Here is a 17826-nt window from a genome sequence, read left to right as displayed (position 1 = left end):
AATAATTACCACCATCATAAGACTACATAAGACTAGCAGTATCTGCTTACAAAACATCACCACAGCCAGGTTTGTTGGCTGTTGGCATTCTCTCACAGGAGGAGGGATTTCGAGTGTCATTGGATACTCACCCAAGCCACCAGCTAGTTCTCTCAGCCATTTACCTTAGCAGCAAGGGGCCTTTGGGGCCTGGTGGGGCTAGAGTGTGTAGGCTGGGGAAGACCATGAGAAAAACTGGACTTTATCTGTTGCCACTGGGAAGCCATTTCCTTTTGCTGGCTGAAGGCATTCCAGTGTGGACCCTAGTCACACACACTTAGGGTCAGAACCCCTCATCCTCACCGTGTAAGTGGGTCCAGTAAACTCATTGGTTGCCCAGGGTGAACTTTGGTAGAATCGAATTTTGGTTTGTCTTTGGGACAGTTGTGGGTCGGAGAATAGATATTGATTAGTTTCCCTTTTGGAAGAAATACCAGTAGTACATGGGAAACCCAAAAATCCAAGAAACACTTTTTAAGCAACTTCGATATTTGAAATCAGCCAGGAAACGCTTTTGTACAAATTGACCACAAGGGGGCACTACAGGCACGTGTGTTTCGCTCCTAAACAGCATCCTACGTTTAAAGAATGAATGTCAGGTTCAGTAATTGATTTGCTTTGCTTGACTAAACTCTGGTAGTAAATATAATTAACATTCTCATGGAAATGGTAATTGCTTCCTGTGTGATATATACTTTTCTTTTTAACATGTATTTGACACAAAATAACTGAATCTGCCAAATTACCAGGAGGAAAATTGTAACTTCAAAATCACTTTTAATTCACATTCCAGTAAATATTTTCTTTGTGCCCCAGGTGCATTCTCTGCAGGTCTCTGGCTATGCAGCTTTGATACATTAAATCAAGGAGGACAAGCAAGACAGCTCAGCTGGGAAAGCCCTGACCGCCTAGCCTGATAACCTGAGTTTGATTCCTGGCTTCCTTCTGCAAAGCAGAAGGAGAGAGCTTACTCCTATAACACACACAAACACACACACACACACACACACACACACACACACACACACACACACGTGTCTCTCTCTCTCTCTCTCTCTCTCTCTCTCTCTCTCTCTCTCTCTCTCTCTCTCCTGGCACACAGGCGCACATGCGCACATACTGAATGTAGTGAAGGTGAAGCAACAACACTTGATAGTATGTTGAGGTTTTGTTTTCTCACTATGATTTTTTTTTCTTTTTTTTGGCCTCCTTCTGAGATGGAGTCACGCTGTGTGCCTAAGTTGGCCTTGAACTTCCAAGCTCAATCGATCCTCCTGCCTCAGTCTCCTGAGTAGTGGGGCTGCACCTCCCGAGTGTACCCTGCTATTTCTGGCCAAGGAAATTACTCTCGAATAAGTCAAGTAGATGTTTATTATTTGCCTTCCTAATCATATTTGCCAAATTAAAACTTTTGCAAAATACCAGTTACTTTTCTGCTTTAGTCACCAAACCAATAAAGATGCCCAAGGGGGAAAAAACTAAATAGGCACTGCAATGTTGCTGCTGTATGACAACAGGAATCGGCACCCATACGCTGGCAGACCAGCAAATGTGTAGGCAGAGCTGTGTTTATAGGGATAGTCTTCACCTGGTTTTGGAGGGAAACAACAGATTAGGTTACATCTTCCCTTTTTCTTTACATAAGCAAGCAAGAAAATATGCATCTTTAAAAGAGATTTGGAAATACCTAAAAATTTGAACTGAGTAACATGGACAGTGTTAAGGAGTTAAATAACTTGGAAGCCATCGAGAATAGGCTGGCTTAAATGTAAATGTCTAGGTCATGTAGCATTTGCATTCCGATCTTGGCTTCACTGGCGACTGAAATGACCGGATTGTGGTTAAGGCTGAACCCCGGGGTGTGTGAGGAAGCAGCACGAAATGATTGGTGTTACTTGGAGATTACACATTTGAGTTATTAAAAAAGGAATAAGTTTATGTCCTCAGGGAAAAGCTGAAAGAAGTGGCTGGCTTTTCTGAGCATGTTTTTTTTTTTTTTTCTTCAAATGCCCTGAAGTGGTAATTGGAAGCTGGGTTCGGGGCTCACCTGCTTGGTTCTGGTTCTGACAGTGCCTGTTCATGAACTCAGCTGAGGGCCCTTGTTCGTTGCCTGCTCAGAACGGCCAGGGCACTGATAGGAACTTTAAGGAGGTTGCATGAGCCTACATGAGATAACATGTGTGAGTGCCTTAAACAGAGCCCAGGACAGAGTTAACTTGTAAGGCACGCTAGCTTTTACTGTGTCATTTGAAACCTTGCTTCCACTGTGGCTTCCACTGTGGCATCTCCCAAGGGCGGTGTGAAGGCAGAGAGATTGTGACTCTCTCTGAGAGGTGCTCTAGTTCTGGTGTTACAGTGTGTAGCTGGGCTACAATGTGAGTCTACAAAAAGCTGATGCTGTTTAGTGCTGGCTCTGATTCATGGAGACCTGAACCATTTGTGGAGCATGACCCGTCACCTGGCATTGGCTTCTTCTCTGCATTTGACAATGGTGGGTTTCCAAATTAAAATTTGTATTTAGAGCATTTAATGGAGCAGGAGCCATTGTATTAGTAATGCTCTATTAAAATTTGTACATATATGTGTGTGTATGTGTATATCATATATATAACTTAATGTGAGATTAAGTTATCATTTGGCTTTCAGGCATTGGGATAAAAACTGCTTCCACTCTGAAATAACACTGGGTAGATGCTTGTGTTTCCTTGGGTTTTGTCTTCCTGTATTTTGAACTTCGCTGAACACACACATACACAGAGGGAATGCCTGAAGTGTTCTTTGCTCTCCAGTACCCCCCTCCCCCCATTTGCTTCTCATCTTCCCATTTTAGTGTCGGGCTGGGGGGAAAGCCTGGGATTTCTTCAAGCTATGACAACAGGAAGTACTGCCTCTAAGCTTCCAGGCCAGCAAATATGTGGGTATAGTTCTCTTTTTAATTTCTTTTTTTTTCTTTTCTGGAAACATTTTTTGTATCTGTTTTTGGAGATGAATTTCAGAATCTTACGATAGATTCCCCTCCCCCCCTTTTCTTTGTAGAAACTGATGACCTAGAAGTATCTCAAAGCTCAGGAATTTTTCCTTCCGGATATTTCTACAAAAACCAGTGGAGGCCCAGGAGGTTCAAGATGCGCCACTTTAATGACCCTGACAACATTACGGAATGCTTGCAAGGAAAAATGGTGTATTTATTCGGTGACTCGACAATCAGGCAGTGGTTTGAATACCTCACGGCGTTCGTCCCAGGTTGGTGCTTGGCTTTTGGCGTCATGACTGTTCCCAGCATGTGTGAAATTGCATTTGTGACGAACAGACTCACTTTCGAGCCTGGCGAGAGGATTCTGGTGAGGAGGCGATCTCTCAGTAACGAAGCCTCTTAACCCTGGGAGACAGTGGCGGCCAGCGTGTGGTGGCCTTGCTTTGCTGGAGGTTCTCACGAGGCTCATGCTCTTGACTCTCTCTGATCTTGGGTGACTCATGCACTTGCCAGGGCTTCCTGCTCTGTGTCACATTAGACAGCTGCACTATGTCACCTCACAGGTGTCCTTCACCTCTAATATTCTGGTTCATGAAACTGTTGGCCACGGCCGGCTATCTCTTTAGCTCAATTCTAGCTCTGTACAGGATTTCCCTGGAAGGAACCAGCCAAATGTGTATCTGTAAGCCAGGCATCCATGGGGCCTCTCATTGAGAAAGAGATGGCTGCTGTTGAGAGGCTCTGGGCAAGGCCCAGCATTCTTAGCCTCGCTCTGAGACGACTCTCCAGATCCAGAATAAGACTGCACTAGTAGGAGACCTACCCTTTAGCCACAGGAGGCGCTCTCTCCTTTCTCTTAAGTGTGTGTCCTTACCTGTTAAGGAACAGGTGGTGTTGTGGGAACGACTTGTGTGTTTTTGTGTCCGTGTGTATGGGTGGGAGTGGGCGTGTGTGCAGGAATGAGTACGGAGGCCAAGGTCAGCCTTGAGTGTTGTTCTCGGGCTCTGTTCAGCTCGTTTTGTGAGTCAGTCTTTGTCTGGCCTGAGAGACCCGGCTGTCGCTGCCTCCCCAGCTCGTCCCTGCTTTGTGCATATGTGTGCTGCCTCCCCGACTTGCCTCAGGTCCCTGTGCTTGTATGAAAAGCACTGACTGAGCCATCTCCATAGTCTGTGTGGGGACTTAAAAAATTTTTTTTTAAAATATATTTATTTATTTATGTACATGAATATACTTTGCATGTATGTCTTGCACACCAGAAAATGGCATCAGATTGTCATGAGTTTCCATGTAGGTGCTGGGAATTGAACTCAGGATCTTTGGAGCAGCAGTATGTGCTGCTATCATTGGGCCATCTCTCCAGCCCTGTAAATGGAGGTTATTTGTTTATTTACTCATTCTAATATAAATTCTCATTGTTTTGTGTGTGAATTGCCTATGATGCCTTTTTTCATTATCTCTAATTTACTTTTTTTAAAATTTCTTTTAAAAGATTTATTTATTTATGAGTTCACTGTAGCTGTCTTCAGACACACCAGAAGAGGGCATCGGATCCCATGACAGATGGTTGTGAGCCACCATGTGGTTGCTGGGAATTGAACTCAGGACCTCTGGAAGAGCAGTCAGTGCTCTTACCTGCTGAGCCATCCCTCCAGCTCTCTAATTTTCTTTTTAAAAGAAAAGGAAGTAGATTTTTACCCTCAAAGATAGAAAGTCAGTTCTGATTTTTCTTTTTTCATTGAAGCAGATGTGGTTGAGTTCTAGTTAGTGAAGCCTAAACTACAAATTGGAGGGAAACAGTGTGTGGCGCAATGCTGTGGAAGCCTTGCTGCTGACCTTGCAGGACTTCCAGGCCTCTGCAGTCGCCTCTTCATAATTTCTGATGACGTAGCTTGATATATTTCCATTAATAGCAGTGATCACATGGACTGTTTTGATCATTTTCCACAAGACCCTTTACAGACAGATTTTCATCTGATAAAATAAAGCCTTGTGTGGGTGCCCTGATCTTTATCAAAAGTAAACTATAGGGTGAACTTTTATTCACTTTAACTCTGGAGGCAAAATAGTAATGAGTCAAGCAGGAGAGTCTAAGGGAGGAGCGTGGCGTGCCAGAAAGGAAAGAGTGAAGCCTGCCTTACCCCGTAAGGGGCATGTAGGAATAGTCTGATCTGATGTGCCCTTTTCAGAACTGACTCTAAGTCTCGGAAGTCTGTACTGACTGATTTATGGTACCTGTGGAAGGGAAGCGGGCACAGTAGAGTTGCCAAGGAAGTGAGAACAGAACTGCATTATCAACATTTACTATGTCTGTCTGTCTGTCTGTCTATCTGTATGTATGTATGTATGTATGTATGTATGTATGTATGTATGTATTTAGTTGGAGACAAGCTTTGCTGTGTACTCCTGCTAGTCTGCAGGTTGCTTTATATATCAGCCTGGCTCTGCTTGTGAGGAATCCTCCTGCCTCAGCTTCCCATATGTGTAGATTTCGTAGGAACTGGAACATGAAACACAACTTAAGGGGAGGGAGTGAAAAGGTTTCTAACTTGTGCTGCTGACACCTCCTGCTCCCAACACACACTTTTCTTTCTTTTTCTTTTATCTGAGATATGCTCTCACTATCTAGCCCGGAATTCACTATATAGACCAGGCTAGCCTCGTGATCTTAGAGATCCATCTGCCTCTGCCTTCCTCTATCACTCTCTGGCTAGCCCGGAATTCACTTTGTAGACCAGGCTGGCCTCATGATCCTAGAGATCCATCTGCCTCTGCCTTCCTGGTGCTAGGATCAGGGTGTGTGCCATCACGCCCACTTAACTTTGTTATTTCTTATGTTAGACAAGTTTTCTTGTGAGGTTTTCACTACAGGGGTAAACTTAAAAGTCAAAAGAAACAGAACCACTGTTTTCCTTTGTTTAAACAAGGACCTTGCTTTCTTTTTTTTTTTTTTAATTTAAGAGTATAATTTAGATTATTTTACTTTCTAAAAATTTTTTATTTGTTTGTTTACCTATTTTGAGGCTCTCACTGTAGCCCTGGGAAGCTTTAAACTCAGTAATCCCGCTGCCTTAGCCTCCCAAGTGCTGGTATTACAAACATATGCTATCATTCTTGGCTTAAAAATTTGTTTTAATTGATAAATAAGTGCATGTATTTAGAGGGTTCATTGGGACCTATTGATAGAATGATTTTATCAAGCTAACTATCATGCCCGTAACTTCATATACTTATTTATTGGTGCTGACAACATTTGGAAACTCTTTGGGAGATTCTAAAGTATGTTATTATCAACTATGGCCACTATGCTGTGCCTCACAGTGTACCTCAGTATGCTAGGTCTCACAGCCTGACTCTTCCTCATTACAGTAGGTATCTTTGATTAACTTCTCCCCTTTATTCCCAAGCCCCCCAGATTTTGGTGAGTTTCTGCTCTCTGAGTGTTAAACTCTTATAGTTACCACACAGGAGAGAGGCATGTTCTCCTTCCTTCCTTCCTTCCCTCCCTCCCTCCCTCCCTCCCTCCCTCCTTTCTTTCTTTCTTTCTTTCTTTCTTTCTTTCTTTCTTTCTTTCTTTCTTTCTTTCTTTCTTTCTTTCTTTTCAAAGATTTATTATATATATATATATATATATATATGTATATATGTATATATGTAAGTACACTGTAGCTGTCTTCAGACACTCTAGAAGAGGGTGTCAGATCTCTTTATGGATGGTTGTGGGCCACCATGTGGTTGCTGGGATTTGAACTCAGGACCTCTAGAAGAGCAGTCAGTGCTCTTAACGGCTGAGCCATCTCTCCAGCTCCGTGGTATATTTTTCTTTCTGTGCTGGGCTTATTTCACTTAGCATGGCTTCCTTCCGGGCCTATTCATGTTGTTGCAAATGGCAGCATTTTCAAAAAGATATGTGTGGTTACTGAAATGTGCTCATGAAGCAGAAGCTACAGACCCTGTTTTAGAAGATAAACTACTCATCTGTTAGAAGGATAAAATATGAATGTCAACTGCTCTCTTAAATATCCAGTCATCTACCCAAGTAGCAAGATATCTTGGCTTAATAGAGGTAATCATCTTAAGACATGTGCAGACTGTCACCAATAATATTGCTTATTATGTGATGCTTTGGCGTGATTTGAATAATTATGGCACTAAACTAAAGGTCCATTGATTCAAAATGGGACACAAGCAATAGGTATTCCTCTTAAACTTTCATCGAGCGTCTTTGTTGTACTTCTATTTTTAAAACTGTTTGCAAACCCACTTGAATATTTAGAGTGGATGTATCTAGAGGAAATGTTTTCACGAATTTGTTTTCTCCTCGTTTCAGATTTAGTGGAGTTCAATTTGGGTAGTCCCAAGAACGTTGGTCCCTTCCTTGCAGTGGACCAGAAACACAACATCTTGCTCAAATATCGCTGTCACGGCCCACCCATCCGATTCACGAGCGTCTTAAGTAATGAGCTCCATTATGTGGCCAATGAACTGAACAGGATCGTGGGAGGGAAGAACACAGTGGTGGCCATCGCTGTATGGTCTCACTTTAGCACATTCCCCTTGGAAGTCTACATCCGGAGGCTCAGGAACATCAGACGAGCCGTGGTCCAACTCCTGGATCGAAGTCCTAAGACCGTGGTTGTCATTCGGACAGGCAATGCCCAAGAGCTGGGGCCTGAGGTGAGCCTTTACAACAGTGACTGGTACAACTTTCAGCTGGACACTGTCCTTCGGAGGATGTTTTCAGGGGTTGGAGTCTACCTTGTTGATGCCTGGGAAATGACGTTGGCTCATCATCTACCCCACAAACTGCATCCAGATGAAGTGATTGTGAAGAACCAGCTGGACGTGTTCCTATCTTACATATGCCCTTTGGAGACGTAGTTATCCTCGAGTACACTGGAACAATCCCATTCACGGACCTTTCCAACTGACATGCAGTGGTAGAAGATCTGTGATTGACTCCATTGTGAAATGGATACTCTCAACTTGTTTGACTTTTCAGAACAGAGCTGTGCTTTGCATCATGACCAGTAATGAACTTAGGCAGTGTAGACTGCATTTGTAGCTACCTATAGGATCTTTCTGTCTTGACTTAGCCATCCTAGTGATCTAACTTAGGGCATCTACACACTGTATTGCCTTTGTAACCAAAGATGCTAACGAGTGGTTAAGAGCTAGCTTCTCCTGGGGTGGAGGTGACTGTGCCGAGGTGTTTTGATTTAAGCGGAAGGGATAGGTTTGGTTGGCAGTGCTACTGAACACTCATGAATAGCACAGTGCTCCTTCCTCAGGAGTAGAGCGGGATTATTATTGCTAGAGGTTCCTGTGGCCACAATGAAGACTGCCGTATCTCAGGAGTTTCTATTGACTTATTTATTTATTTTTCTCAATTACTTGTAAAGGCCAATGTGAGTGGTCAGAATTTTATATGATGATATTAACAATTTCCTGCCTTTATGTGGGAAGAAGCAAAAGGAAAGAGCACACAATCTCTGCTTTCAATTGGTATGGGCACTGGAGAATTATTTCTTACTTGGTTCAGCTGAATTTTATGTGATGGATTCTTATTCTAGAATAACCACTTTTGGAAACAAATATGTAAATAGAAGTTTATTTTTATGTTCCGAAGCTTGTGGGTTTTAAGAACTGACTTTTATGTCAAGAATGCCGCTGACTCTTATAAAAATTGTTAGAGTTTCTCGCCTCAGCAGTTCCAAATGTTTCTCTTTGCTTTTGGCTGTCATGAAATATATGCTGAAATCAGACATGAAACCAGATCAGAAGTTAATAAAATTAGGTATTAAAATCTATGACAAGTACTTCTTGATTTGGGCATAAAGTATACATACACATTGTCTCCTGCTTGAATGTAAGGAGCCACTATTGAGCCACCAGCTAGTCCTTCTGGATTTGTGGACTGTGGTTCAAGCCTAGGGCCTCACACATACCAGGAAGTTGCTCTACCAACTGAGTTACATTCCTAGCCCATTTCCGGATATCAAAAAATAACAGGGTTGGTCATTTTATTGGACTTTGTCTTATTAATATCAAATGGTTTTTTAATTAAATTTAGGATAATTTAATAAGTAGTTTTTGCATTATGAGAGGTTATAATTTACTTTTGCTTTCTTTGAACAGACCTGGATAAACACTGGGCTGGCATGGTAAATGAAGACAGATGCTAAAACAAGAAAAATATACATCCTTCAGAAACGGATGATTTGGGCTCCAATGCAAATGATTTAAGTTATTCCTTTCCTCCTCTTGGGGACCATTAAGTTTATAAAATATTTTGTTCTAAGTATATAAAATATAATTGTTTTTTGGAGTTTAGGGCCAGTGAAGTTAAATGTATTATGCTAGCATAGTTTTTGCAATACTGAAGCTTGATCCTACTGGGACACTGCTAGATAAGGATTATACCACTGAGCTAAATCCCCAGTTCCCCCCCTCTTTCTTTCTCCATTTCTTTCTTTCTCTCTCTCTCTTCCTTCCTTCCTTCTTTCCTTTCTTTCTTTCTTTCTTTCTTTCTTTCTTTCTTTCTTTCTTTCTTTCATCTTTTAAACTTTTAATTTTAAGAGAAGATCATCTAAGTTCTTAGACTGGTCTTGAATTTGCTTTGTAGCCTACACTGGCTTTGAATTTTTCTCCTTCCTGCCTTAGCCTCTCCAGTAACTGGACCTATAAGGCTATGCCACCACCCTGGTTAAATAGCTCATTTTAACCCAGGCATGATGGCACACGCCTTTAATCCCAGCACTTGGGAGGCAGAGGCAGGTGAGTCGGTCTCTGAGTTTGAGGCCAGCCTGGTGTACAGAGTGAGTTTCAGGACAGCCAGGGCTACACAGAGAAACCTTGTCTCAAAAAAGCAAGCAAGCAAACAAACAAACAAAAAAGCTCATTTTAAATGTCCTTAAGCTTGCGTATTTGATAAATATGAGTTAGGGACCATAACCCCAGGGATAATGGAATTAATCACCTTTGTGACAACCGCCAAGAGATTCTAATGCAGTTGTAGGGTTCCACACTTTGAGAAACAGTGACAAAGAAAAGAGTGATCTACAGAAGTAACATTGCTTATCTATTATTGCAAGGCTTTATCAAACACTTAATTCTGGTTGTGATTTAATAGTTTAGGTGATACTAGCTCCATTTCTTTACCTGAAGAACTCAAGTTAGAATTGGACTCAGGTGCATGGAGTCCCATGCCCTGCCTGGCTACAACTGGTTTGATTTCCATAAGGTTATGCTGTGCTTTGAGAATGTCTCAACACTTCCCTGGGAGGATTCCCTGGGGGACAGAATAGGAGGAGTTACTTTGCTAGTGAGATTTCCAACACCACTCACCATTGGTGTACAGTGGTTTGTTTCCATGGCTCTTTGGCTTTTTACACTCTGGTGTAGAGATTTTTTTTTTTTTTTTTTTTTTGAGACAGTATTTCTCTGTATAGCCCTGGCTGTCCTGGAACTCACTCTGTAGACCAGGCTGGTCTCAAACTCAGAAATCCGCCTGCCTCTGCCTCCCAAGTGCTGGGATTAAAGGCATGCGCCACCACCGCCCGGCTGGTGTAGAGATTTTTTATAGACGTTAAAATGTTACTTAAATATTTCTCAGAGCAGTTAGACACAGGCTGAGCTTCTCTAATCTGAAAAGCCCAAATCCTCCGTAATCTAAAGTGTTTTGAATTCTTGCTACCATCACAAGTAGACAAGTTTCACCTGCCATTATATGATGGGTCACACTTGAAAGACAGCTGGGAAGAGAGCTCAGCGTTCAGAATGCTTGCTGAGTTCCCAGAGGACTAAGGCTGAATCCCAGCCCTCGAGCCAAGTAGCTTACAAACCACCAGTAAACTGACACTCTGAATGGATCCAAAGCCTCAGTGTACCTGCATTCATGTGGCATTCACCCACATTGACACATTAGAGAAACACACAAAGAATAAAAGTCAGGTGTAGCATATGCTTTTAATCCCAGGATTTAGGAGGTAGAGGCAAGCAGATCTCTGTGGACTCAAGGCCAGCCTTGTCTATATAGTTCTATACTAACCAAGAGTTACTTGGTGAGACACTGTCTGAGAACAAAAAGCACCCAAATACATACAATTAGTTAAAAAAAAATCTTAAAAATAATTTTTAGAGGCCAGACATACTAAATGCTATACAAAAAGGTTATATATGTAAAGTATATGTAAGACATACATTTCCTACTTAGGCTTGTGATGAATTCATGAAGTCTGTACATATATGTGTATGTGAATATATACATGTATACATACATATACACACACATACACACACATATACATATACAAATACAAATATTCCCAAATATGGAATAATTTAAATCTAACAGGTCTGGATTCCTGGGCTTCAGATAAGGGCTTCTCAAACTCATGAAAAATGTATTCTAGGTTAGCTAGTCCTATATACTTGTGAATGTCAGCATGCCAGATAAAAGTGTTTAAACACATATTCCTCATAATAAATAAAAATGGAATCATAACTTAAAACACTACACAGGTTTAGTTAAGGATACAGTCTAACCAAGTACAGTGAATATTAGAATTTTGATAAGCTTTCTTTTTTTTTTTTTTTTTAACCATATGCAGTTGATCCTCTTTATCGCTAAGCTCCATATCACTGGCTTCAGCCAACTTCAGATAAAAACATTTGGGAAAATATTGCATACGTACTAAATGTGTACAGACTTTTTATGTCATTCTCTATGTAATAACCAAGTGTAACATCTACTTACATGACATTTACATATTATTAAGTATGGTAAGTAGCCTAGAAATGAGTTCAGGCACATGGGAAGATGTTGCTTGTGATACACAAATGCTATGCCATTTTTCTATAATGGAATTGAGCATCCATAGATTATAATATAATTAATCCTAGGACCTAAATTGATGGAGTTAGAATCATAAAGGACATGTAATTTGGGCCTTTAAGAAAGTTTAACTTACAGTTTAAATATTTTTATATGTTACATAGTCTTAATTATTATAAAGATCTGCCTAAAATTGTACTATCTAGTAATAGTTTCATTATGCCAGTTGGCCATTATGGTTGGAGGTTTGGGCTTGTAACAAAATATTAAAATTGGTTTACATATATTTTTGTTGAAATAAAAATGAGTTTGTGGGGCTGGAGAAATGGGACAGCAGTTCTGAGTAGCAACTTCTCTTCTGTTTCCTCTTTCAAAGCGGGTGGGCAGTACCGAGTCAGCCCTGGGATTGCTTGGGAATCCTGGGGCAGGCGGTGGAGGACCAGAGAGCTGTTGAGGCAGAAGTTTAAGACACAGAAACTAGGGGAGCTAAAATGTCATCATCAGTTCACTTTAAACCATTCTTTCAAATGCACTTACCTTTAAAATTGTATAATTTTTTTTATTAAATGGCATTTCAAATAAGATTTTTAAGCATGAGGATTAAGAGAAAAAGGAGCGCTCAGAAAAGGGGGGGGGGCAAACCTTTTGATATGGGCTTCTCTGAGAGAGAATTGCCAGAAACTCATTTTAGAATATTTACCTTTTAAAATATGCTAACCGAGATAATTACACACACGCAGAATTTCCATTATTATTATTATTATTATTATTATTATTATTATTATTATTATTTAATCAAACGAGAGGTAGTCAGGTCTCTTGAGCTTTAAGGGATCTGAACTGATGATGTAGACGAACACAACATCCTTGCTGCCCCAATAAGACAGGGGGTGCTTCCTACGTAATCACAAAACTAGACTGTAACAACGAATGTCTGGAGGTGATGAAAGAAAAGAAGAAAAACGGTTCTGAAATCACTGTAATGAGAGGGTTCCAAAACCGAAACTGCATGCTGTCAGGAGAAACCCCTTCAGTGTTGCGCAATGGCTCACCAGCAGTTAGGACCACTTTCCCATCACCTGTGCCAGCAGTCATCCCGCTAACGAGCCCTGCTTGGTTTACGGTGCAGATTAGGAACACACAACAGAGATGCCGCTTTGCTTTCTGACTGCCATGCTCACCATACTCAACCGGGGGATGTAATCCTCCAGACCGCTCCGTTTCCACGCCTATGAGGCCACAGTGAAAACATGAAAGTCGTTGAAGCGACTCTAAGGAGGACTCTAATCCCCTAGATTCCCGGGACACGGGGACAGGCGTCCTAAAAACAGCTTTGCGGGGGGGCCTCAGTCCTCCGCGTGGCTCCAGTCCGGGTCTTGGGGATGGCCCTCGCGGGGAATGTCCGGGGCTCGGGTTGGTATCTTTTTGGCCTGGGAATTTCCAGCGTGTGGAAAAAGTCCACAAACTTAGTCCTCGCTGCTCGCCTCCCCTCCTCCGGCCCTTCTCGGTGCCCACGCACCCCCCGATCGAACCCGAGGATGAGCATAAGGTGTATTTTAGGAGTGCTGGGCTTCCCCGCCCCCTCTGCCCACTTAGCAGGCAAGAGAGCCAGCGCTATAAAGGAGGCCAGAGCCAAGGACTGGCCTCCTCCTGCCGGGAGGTCAGACGGCGAGCTCTAGAGAACGAGGCTGCTTAACTGGTCTTTATCATGTAACCTCAAAAGGAAACCCATCAGTCTTCTGATGCTCTCACGTACTTGGGAGCATTATCGCTGCTTACAGCTGGAAACAGTTGATTTGCTTTTACGTATTTATGTGACTTGAATCTTCAAATACAAAGGTATACTTTTATTGTTTGATATTCAATATGAAAAAGATATCTAAGGAGCTAAGCTGCCCTCAACCAGTTCCTTTCCCATATTCTTTCCTTGGGAACTAGATGTCTGCTGTTTATAAAGCAATAACATTTGCTTTGTGGCAAAATACTGTGGCACAGTGGTTTGTTTGTTTGTTTGTTGTTTTGGGGATGCAGGATGTTTTGATACTTTGATGGTAGCTTGAGTTGTGTCTGTTTGTCTTTAAAGGCCCGGGAAGAATTAGGATGCTGGTAGAGGGTACATTTGATGGGTGATGTAGATTGTTGACTTTGTAGATCTGTTGTATGAATTTATCTTAAGCTGGCGATGGAAAATGGTGGTACCCTAAGGTGGAAATTTCCCGGGAGGTTTGATGGGTGGGTTTAAAGGTATACTTTCTCATAAAGGTAAACATGAAACTACATTTTTTTTGTTTGTTTTGTGCTTTTTTGCTTTGTTTTGTTTTTGAGACAGGGTTTCTCTGTGTAGCACTGGCTATCCTGGAACTCACTCTGTAGATCAGGCTGGCTTTGAACTCAAGATATGAACTCCTTTTGAACTCCTGCCTCTGCCTCCCAAGTGCTGGGATTAAAGGCGTGCGCTACCACACTTGGCTTTATGAAGCTGCCTCTTTATGGAAAAATATATCTTGAGTAGATTGAAATATTTTTTTAAAGTACATTGTTTTCTTCTTCTTTTTTAAATGTAGTTATTTCATATTTATATGAATACCCTGCAGCTATCTTCAGACACACTCTAGAAGAGTGCATTGGATCTTATTACAGATGGTTGTGAGCCACCATGTGGTTGCTGGGAATTGAACTCAAGTCCTTTGGAAGAACAGTCAGGGCTCTTAAGCACTGAGCCATCTCTCCAGCTCCCAGATTGGAATATTTTATAGCATACCCTAGGTAATTCTCATGTCACCTCTATAAAACTAAAATTTATGAATGGCCATTTTATGAATGAGGGTAGCCATTGATCTGAGGATGGCTTGGCAGAACCTACAAGTTCATAGCAATCTATCTGAAGCGTTTAAAGGTTTTGTCCACGTGCAGCATGTTTCTAGATGGGATGGATTAGAGATTCTCTGTGCCGGCCTTAGTGTACTGACTGTCAGGCAAAGGGGCTGGCCCAAAGAGGATGTGGCATTTATTATGTAAATTTTAAGCACTTGGTAATGCACTCTTAATTTGAATCTAGCATCTAAAGAAATAAGTACCTGGTTGGGTGGAATTTTTTTTTTTCTCTTAGTTCAATGGTTCTCAACCTGTGGGTGGCAACTCCTTAGGAGGAGTTGAACAACCTTATCACAAGGAGTCACATATCAGATATCTTGCATATCAGATATTTACATTACCATTCATAACTGTAACAAAATTACAGTTATAAAGTAGCAACAAAAATAATTTTATGGTTCAGGGTGACCAGAACATGAGGAAGTGTATTAAAGGGTCACAGCATTAGGAGGGCCAGGAGCCACTGTTGGAAAACAGGTTGTTTGGATAACAAAATAGAAAAAATGTCCAAGGCCCGTTCACTACCATAGTTATCCCTGATACAGAAAAGCTTATCATGGAACATATCATGGAAACATGTTTTTATTTGGCTTGAGAATACAATGTGTTTTCTATTCCCTCCTGCATCTCTCTAACGTCTTGCAGGTTAAGGACACAGCTGGGCAGAGTACAGGTGACAAGCCCTGAAGGGACAGAAGTCAATCCAGGATGAATCCCTGTAGGAAGTCAGTGCCCAGCACATACTGTGGTTGTGCACTTGGTGGCGTTCCGCCTAGGGCACAGTAGGGCCAGGGTCAGCGTAACTGCTATTAAGATATACCGACCTCCTGGGCTTATGAAGAAGGGGACAAACCTGCCCCTTTTCTCTTTGTCCTGAAAAAGATCCCGTTCTCAGAACACAGAGAGTAACCTTCCTAAAAGCTGTGGTCTCCTTGGAACAAGATCTCCAGGAGGGCTTTCCGATTGTTCAGGGACCACCCACACATAGCTCCTGAACACTATGGACTATGCTGACCTCGTGGCTATGGACTGATGCTGACCTCGTGGCCTCTTGGTCTCTTGCCTTCAGCTTACCAAGAAGATCCCGAGGCCCATGCTGAACTTCACCTTTTGATCTTGGCTTGATGCTAAAGTCCCGAGGGTGAGTGGGTGAATGTTTCTAAGTGGGGTCTCAGCATTACTTCTGTCTTGGATGGTATTGTCAGTATGGGAAATGGATGTTTTATCCAGAGAGTTCTAAGATTTGCAAAGCTCTTAACCAATTTTTGAAGTTTACTTACAAGCAGATAATTATGATTTATGAACTAAAAGTTTTTGGTGGTTTGGTTTTTTTTTTTAAAACAAATATATTGAATTTCCATTGTGCTCGTGGGAGGAGGCCATGAACACATTTAGGAGGGGAATCCAGCCCTCAGCTGACTGACAGTTTCAGGATTATGCAATCTTTCACGGGCTCAGAGAGCATCATGTCTGAATGGTGGGTGAGTGAAGAAACTCATTTGGGCTCACATTTGTGGTTTCTGATCAAAGCACTTTCTGTTCCCTCAGTTTGGAACTGTGAGGCCCCCCAAGTATTTCCTGGAGCAGATACTGGACTTGAAATTAACATTTATAAGCACTTGTTTTAGAAGCTGAACTTGCAAGAGCTCAGCTTTTCCTCAGATTGCCATTTGAGGTACAGTGTAGTCACCTGTATTTCATAGACTCAGGAGAACTGAGCAGTTGGCTCAGAGTCCCCCAGATAGAATTAAATGATAGAACCTAGATTTGCCACCATACCAAATGTGCTAATAGGAGAGGCCTGCTACACAAATGTGCCAATAGGAGCAGGCAGCTTTTTCCCAGGGACTCTTCTACTTCTTGGCTAACCTTTGGCTACCACCCACTCTCCGTTCATAGCTAACTGATGCAGGTCTGCTTGATAACCACCATGATAATCCACATTTGAAGGAGACCACAGAAAAGTGCTTTATACATCAGAGAGGAGAGCCAGAGGAGAGTGGCTGCCCTCAGGATTTGATAAGAGCTGGCCATTTACTTTCTATGTCCTTTCTGGAAACAATAACAGAGATTATAGAAGAGGTATCCTGTCACCCATTTCCTTTTGCCCTCTCAGGACCTTTTCTTCCTGAATGCTGGGAGAACATTCTACCTCCCCCTAGTACAGTACCCACTGCTGCTGCCTATGAAGAAGGGAGCCTCGGGGAAACCCACCCACATGTCTGCACCATCCCTGATGTTTCAGAGTGAGCTAATAAGCGGACCCAGTGATCTGTTTTCATAGGTAGCTATGTGGCTACCTATGAGGCTATTTAGAAGAACATTTACATATTAGCTATGTGGGTTATTCTACAGAAATGCCTCACAGACTCCAGCCTGCATTCCCTCCAGGCTCAGTGCTATCACCTAAGTGGGGGAAATGAATGAGTCTACTTGGATAGCTAAGAACACAATGCATAGCGTAATTTATGACCGTTCTCAGTCCTTCTGATTATTTTGGTTGAGTTTGGTTTCTTTTTTTTTTTTTTAAAGATTTATTTATTTCACTTATATGAGTACATTGTAGCTGTCTTCAGACACACCAGAAGAGGGCATCTGATTCCATTACAGATGGTTGTGAGCCACCATGTGGTTGCTGTGAATTGAACTCAGGACCTCTGGAAGAGCAGTCAGTGCTCTTAACCACTGAGCCATCTCTCCAGGCCCGAGTGGTTTCTTGAACAGCACCCATGAAGAGGGGTTCATGCTATAATGTGGGCATTCTCCACATGGATAACATTGTCCCGAGAGGGCAAATAGTGTTTCTTTTTGTGACCTTTTTGACCTTTTTAACGGAAAAACCTTAAGCTATTACGGTGAGCATCCTCTGCATGCCCTGTAAGCAGCGATGGCATGCAGACGCATGTGCAGAACATATGCAGCGTTAAATGCTCATGAGGGGGTGTTTAGGAAAGAACTGTGTTCAGAGCTCTCTACAGGGCATGCAACAGTGCAAAAACATCAGCAAGATGCCCCACTGTAAATGTTCTATGTTCTTACTCAAGAGACATTCCCAACTTTTCTCTGGTTGCTTGTCTTTTTGTAGTCTCTCCTGTCTCCATCTTTG

The 17826-nt window shown here is 42.1% G+C and overlaps 1 protein-coding gene across 4 annotated transcripts in view; it reads left to right on the top strand.

The window, feature by feature from the left end:
• Positions 1-8820, top strand: part of Nxpe3 (neurexophilin and PC-esterase domain family member 3) — a 51672-nt gene extending 42852 nt beyond the window's left edge. For all 4 annotated transcript variants that reach the window (XM_031364065.1, XM_031364067.1, XM_031364068.1 and 1 more), the window contains 2 exons: positions 3076-3282; positions 7341-8820. In XM_031364065.1, the coding sequence (XP_031219925.1) occupies positions 3076-3282; positions 7341-7891 (758 nt within the window). In that variant the 3' untranslated portion in view covers positions 7892-8820. The remainder of the gene's footprint in view (positions 1-3075; positions 3283-7340) is intronic.
• Positions 8821-17826: the final 9006 nt, after the last annotated feature.

The sequence above is a fragment of the Mastomys coucha genome, unplaced genomic scaffold, assembly GCF_008632895.1.
Source record: "Mastomys coucha isolate ucsf_1 unplaced genomic scaffold, UCSF_Mcou_1 pScaffold12, whole genome shotgun sequence".
Classification (NCBI taxonomy): Eukaryota; Metazoa; Chordata; class Mammalia; order Rodentia; family Muridae; genus Mastomys; species Mastomys coucha.
This window is presented reverse-complemented; position numbering and strand designations above follow the sequence as displayed.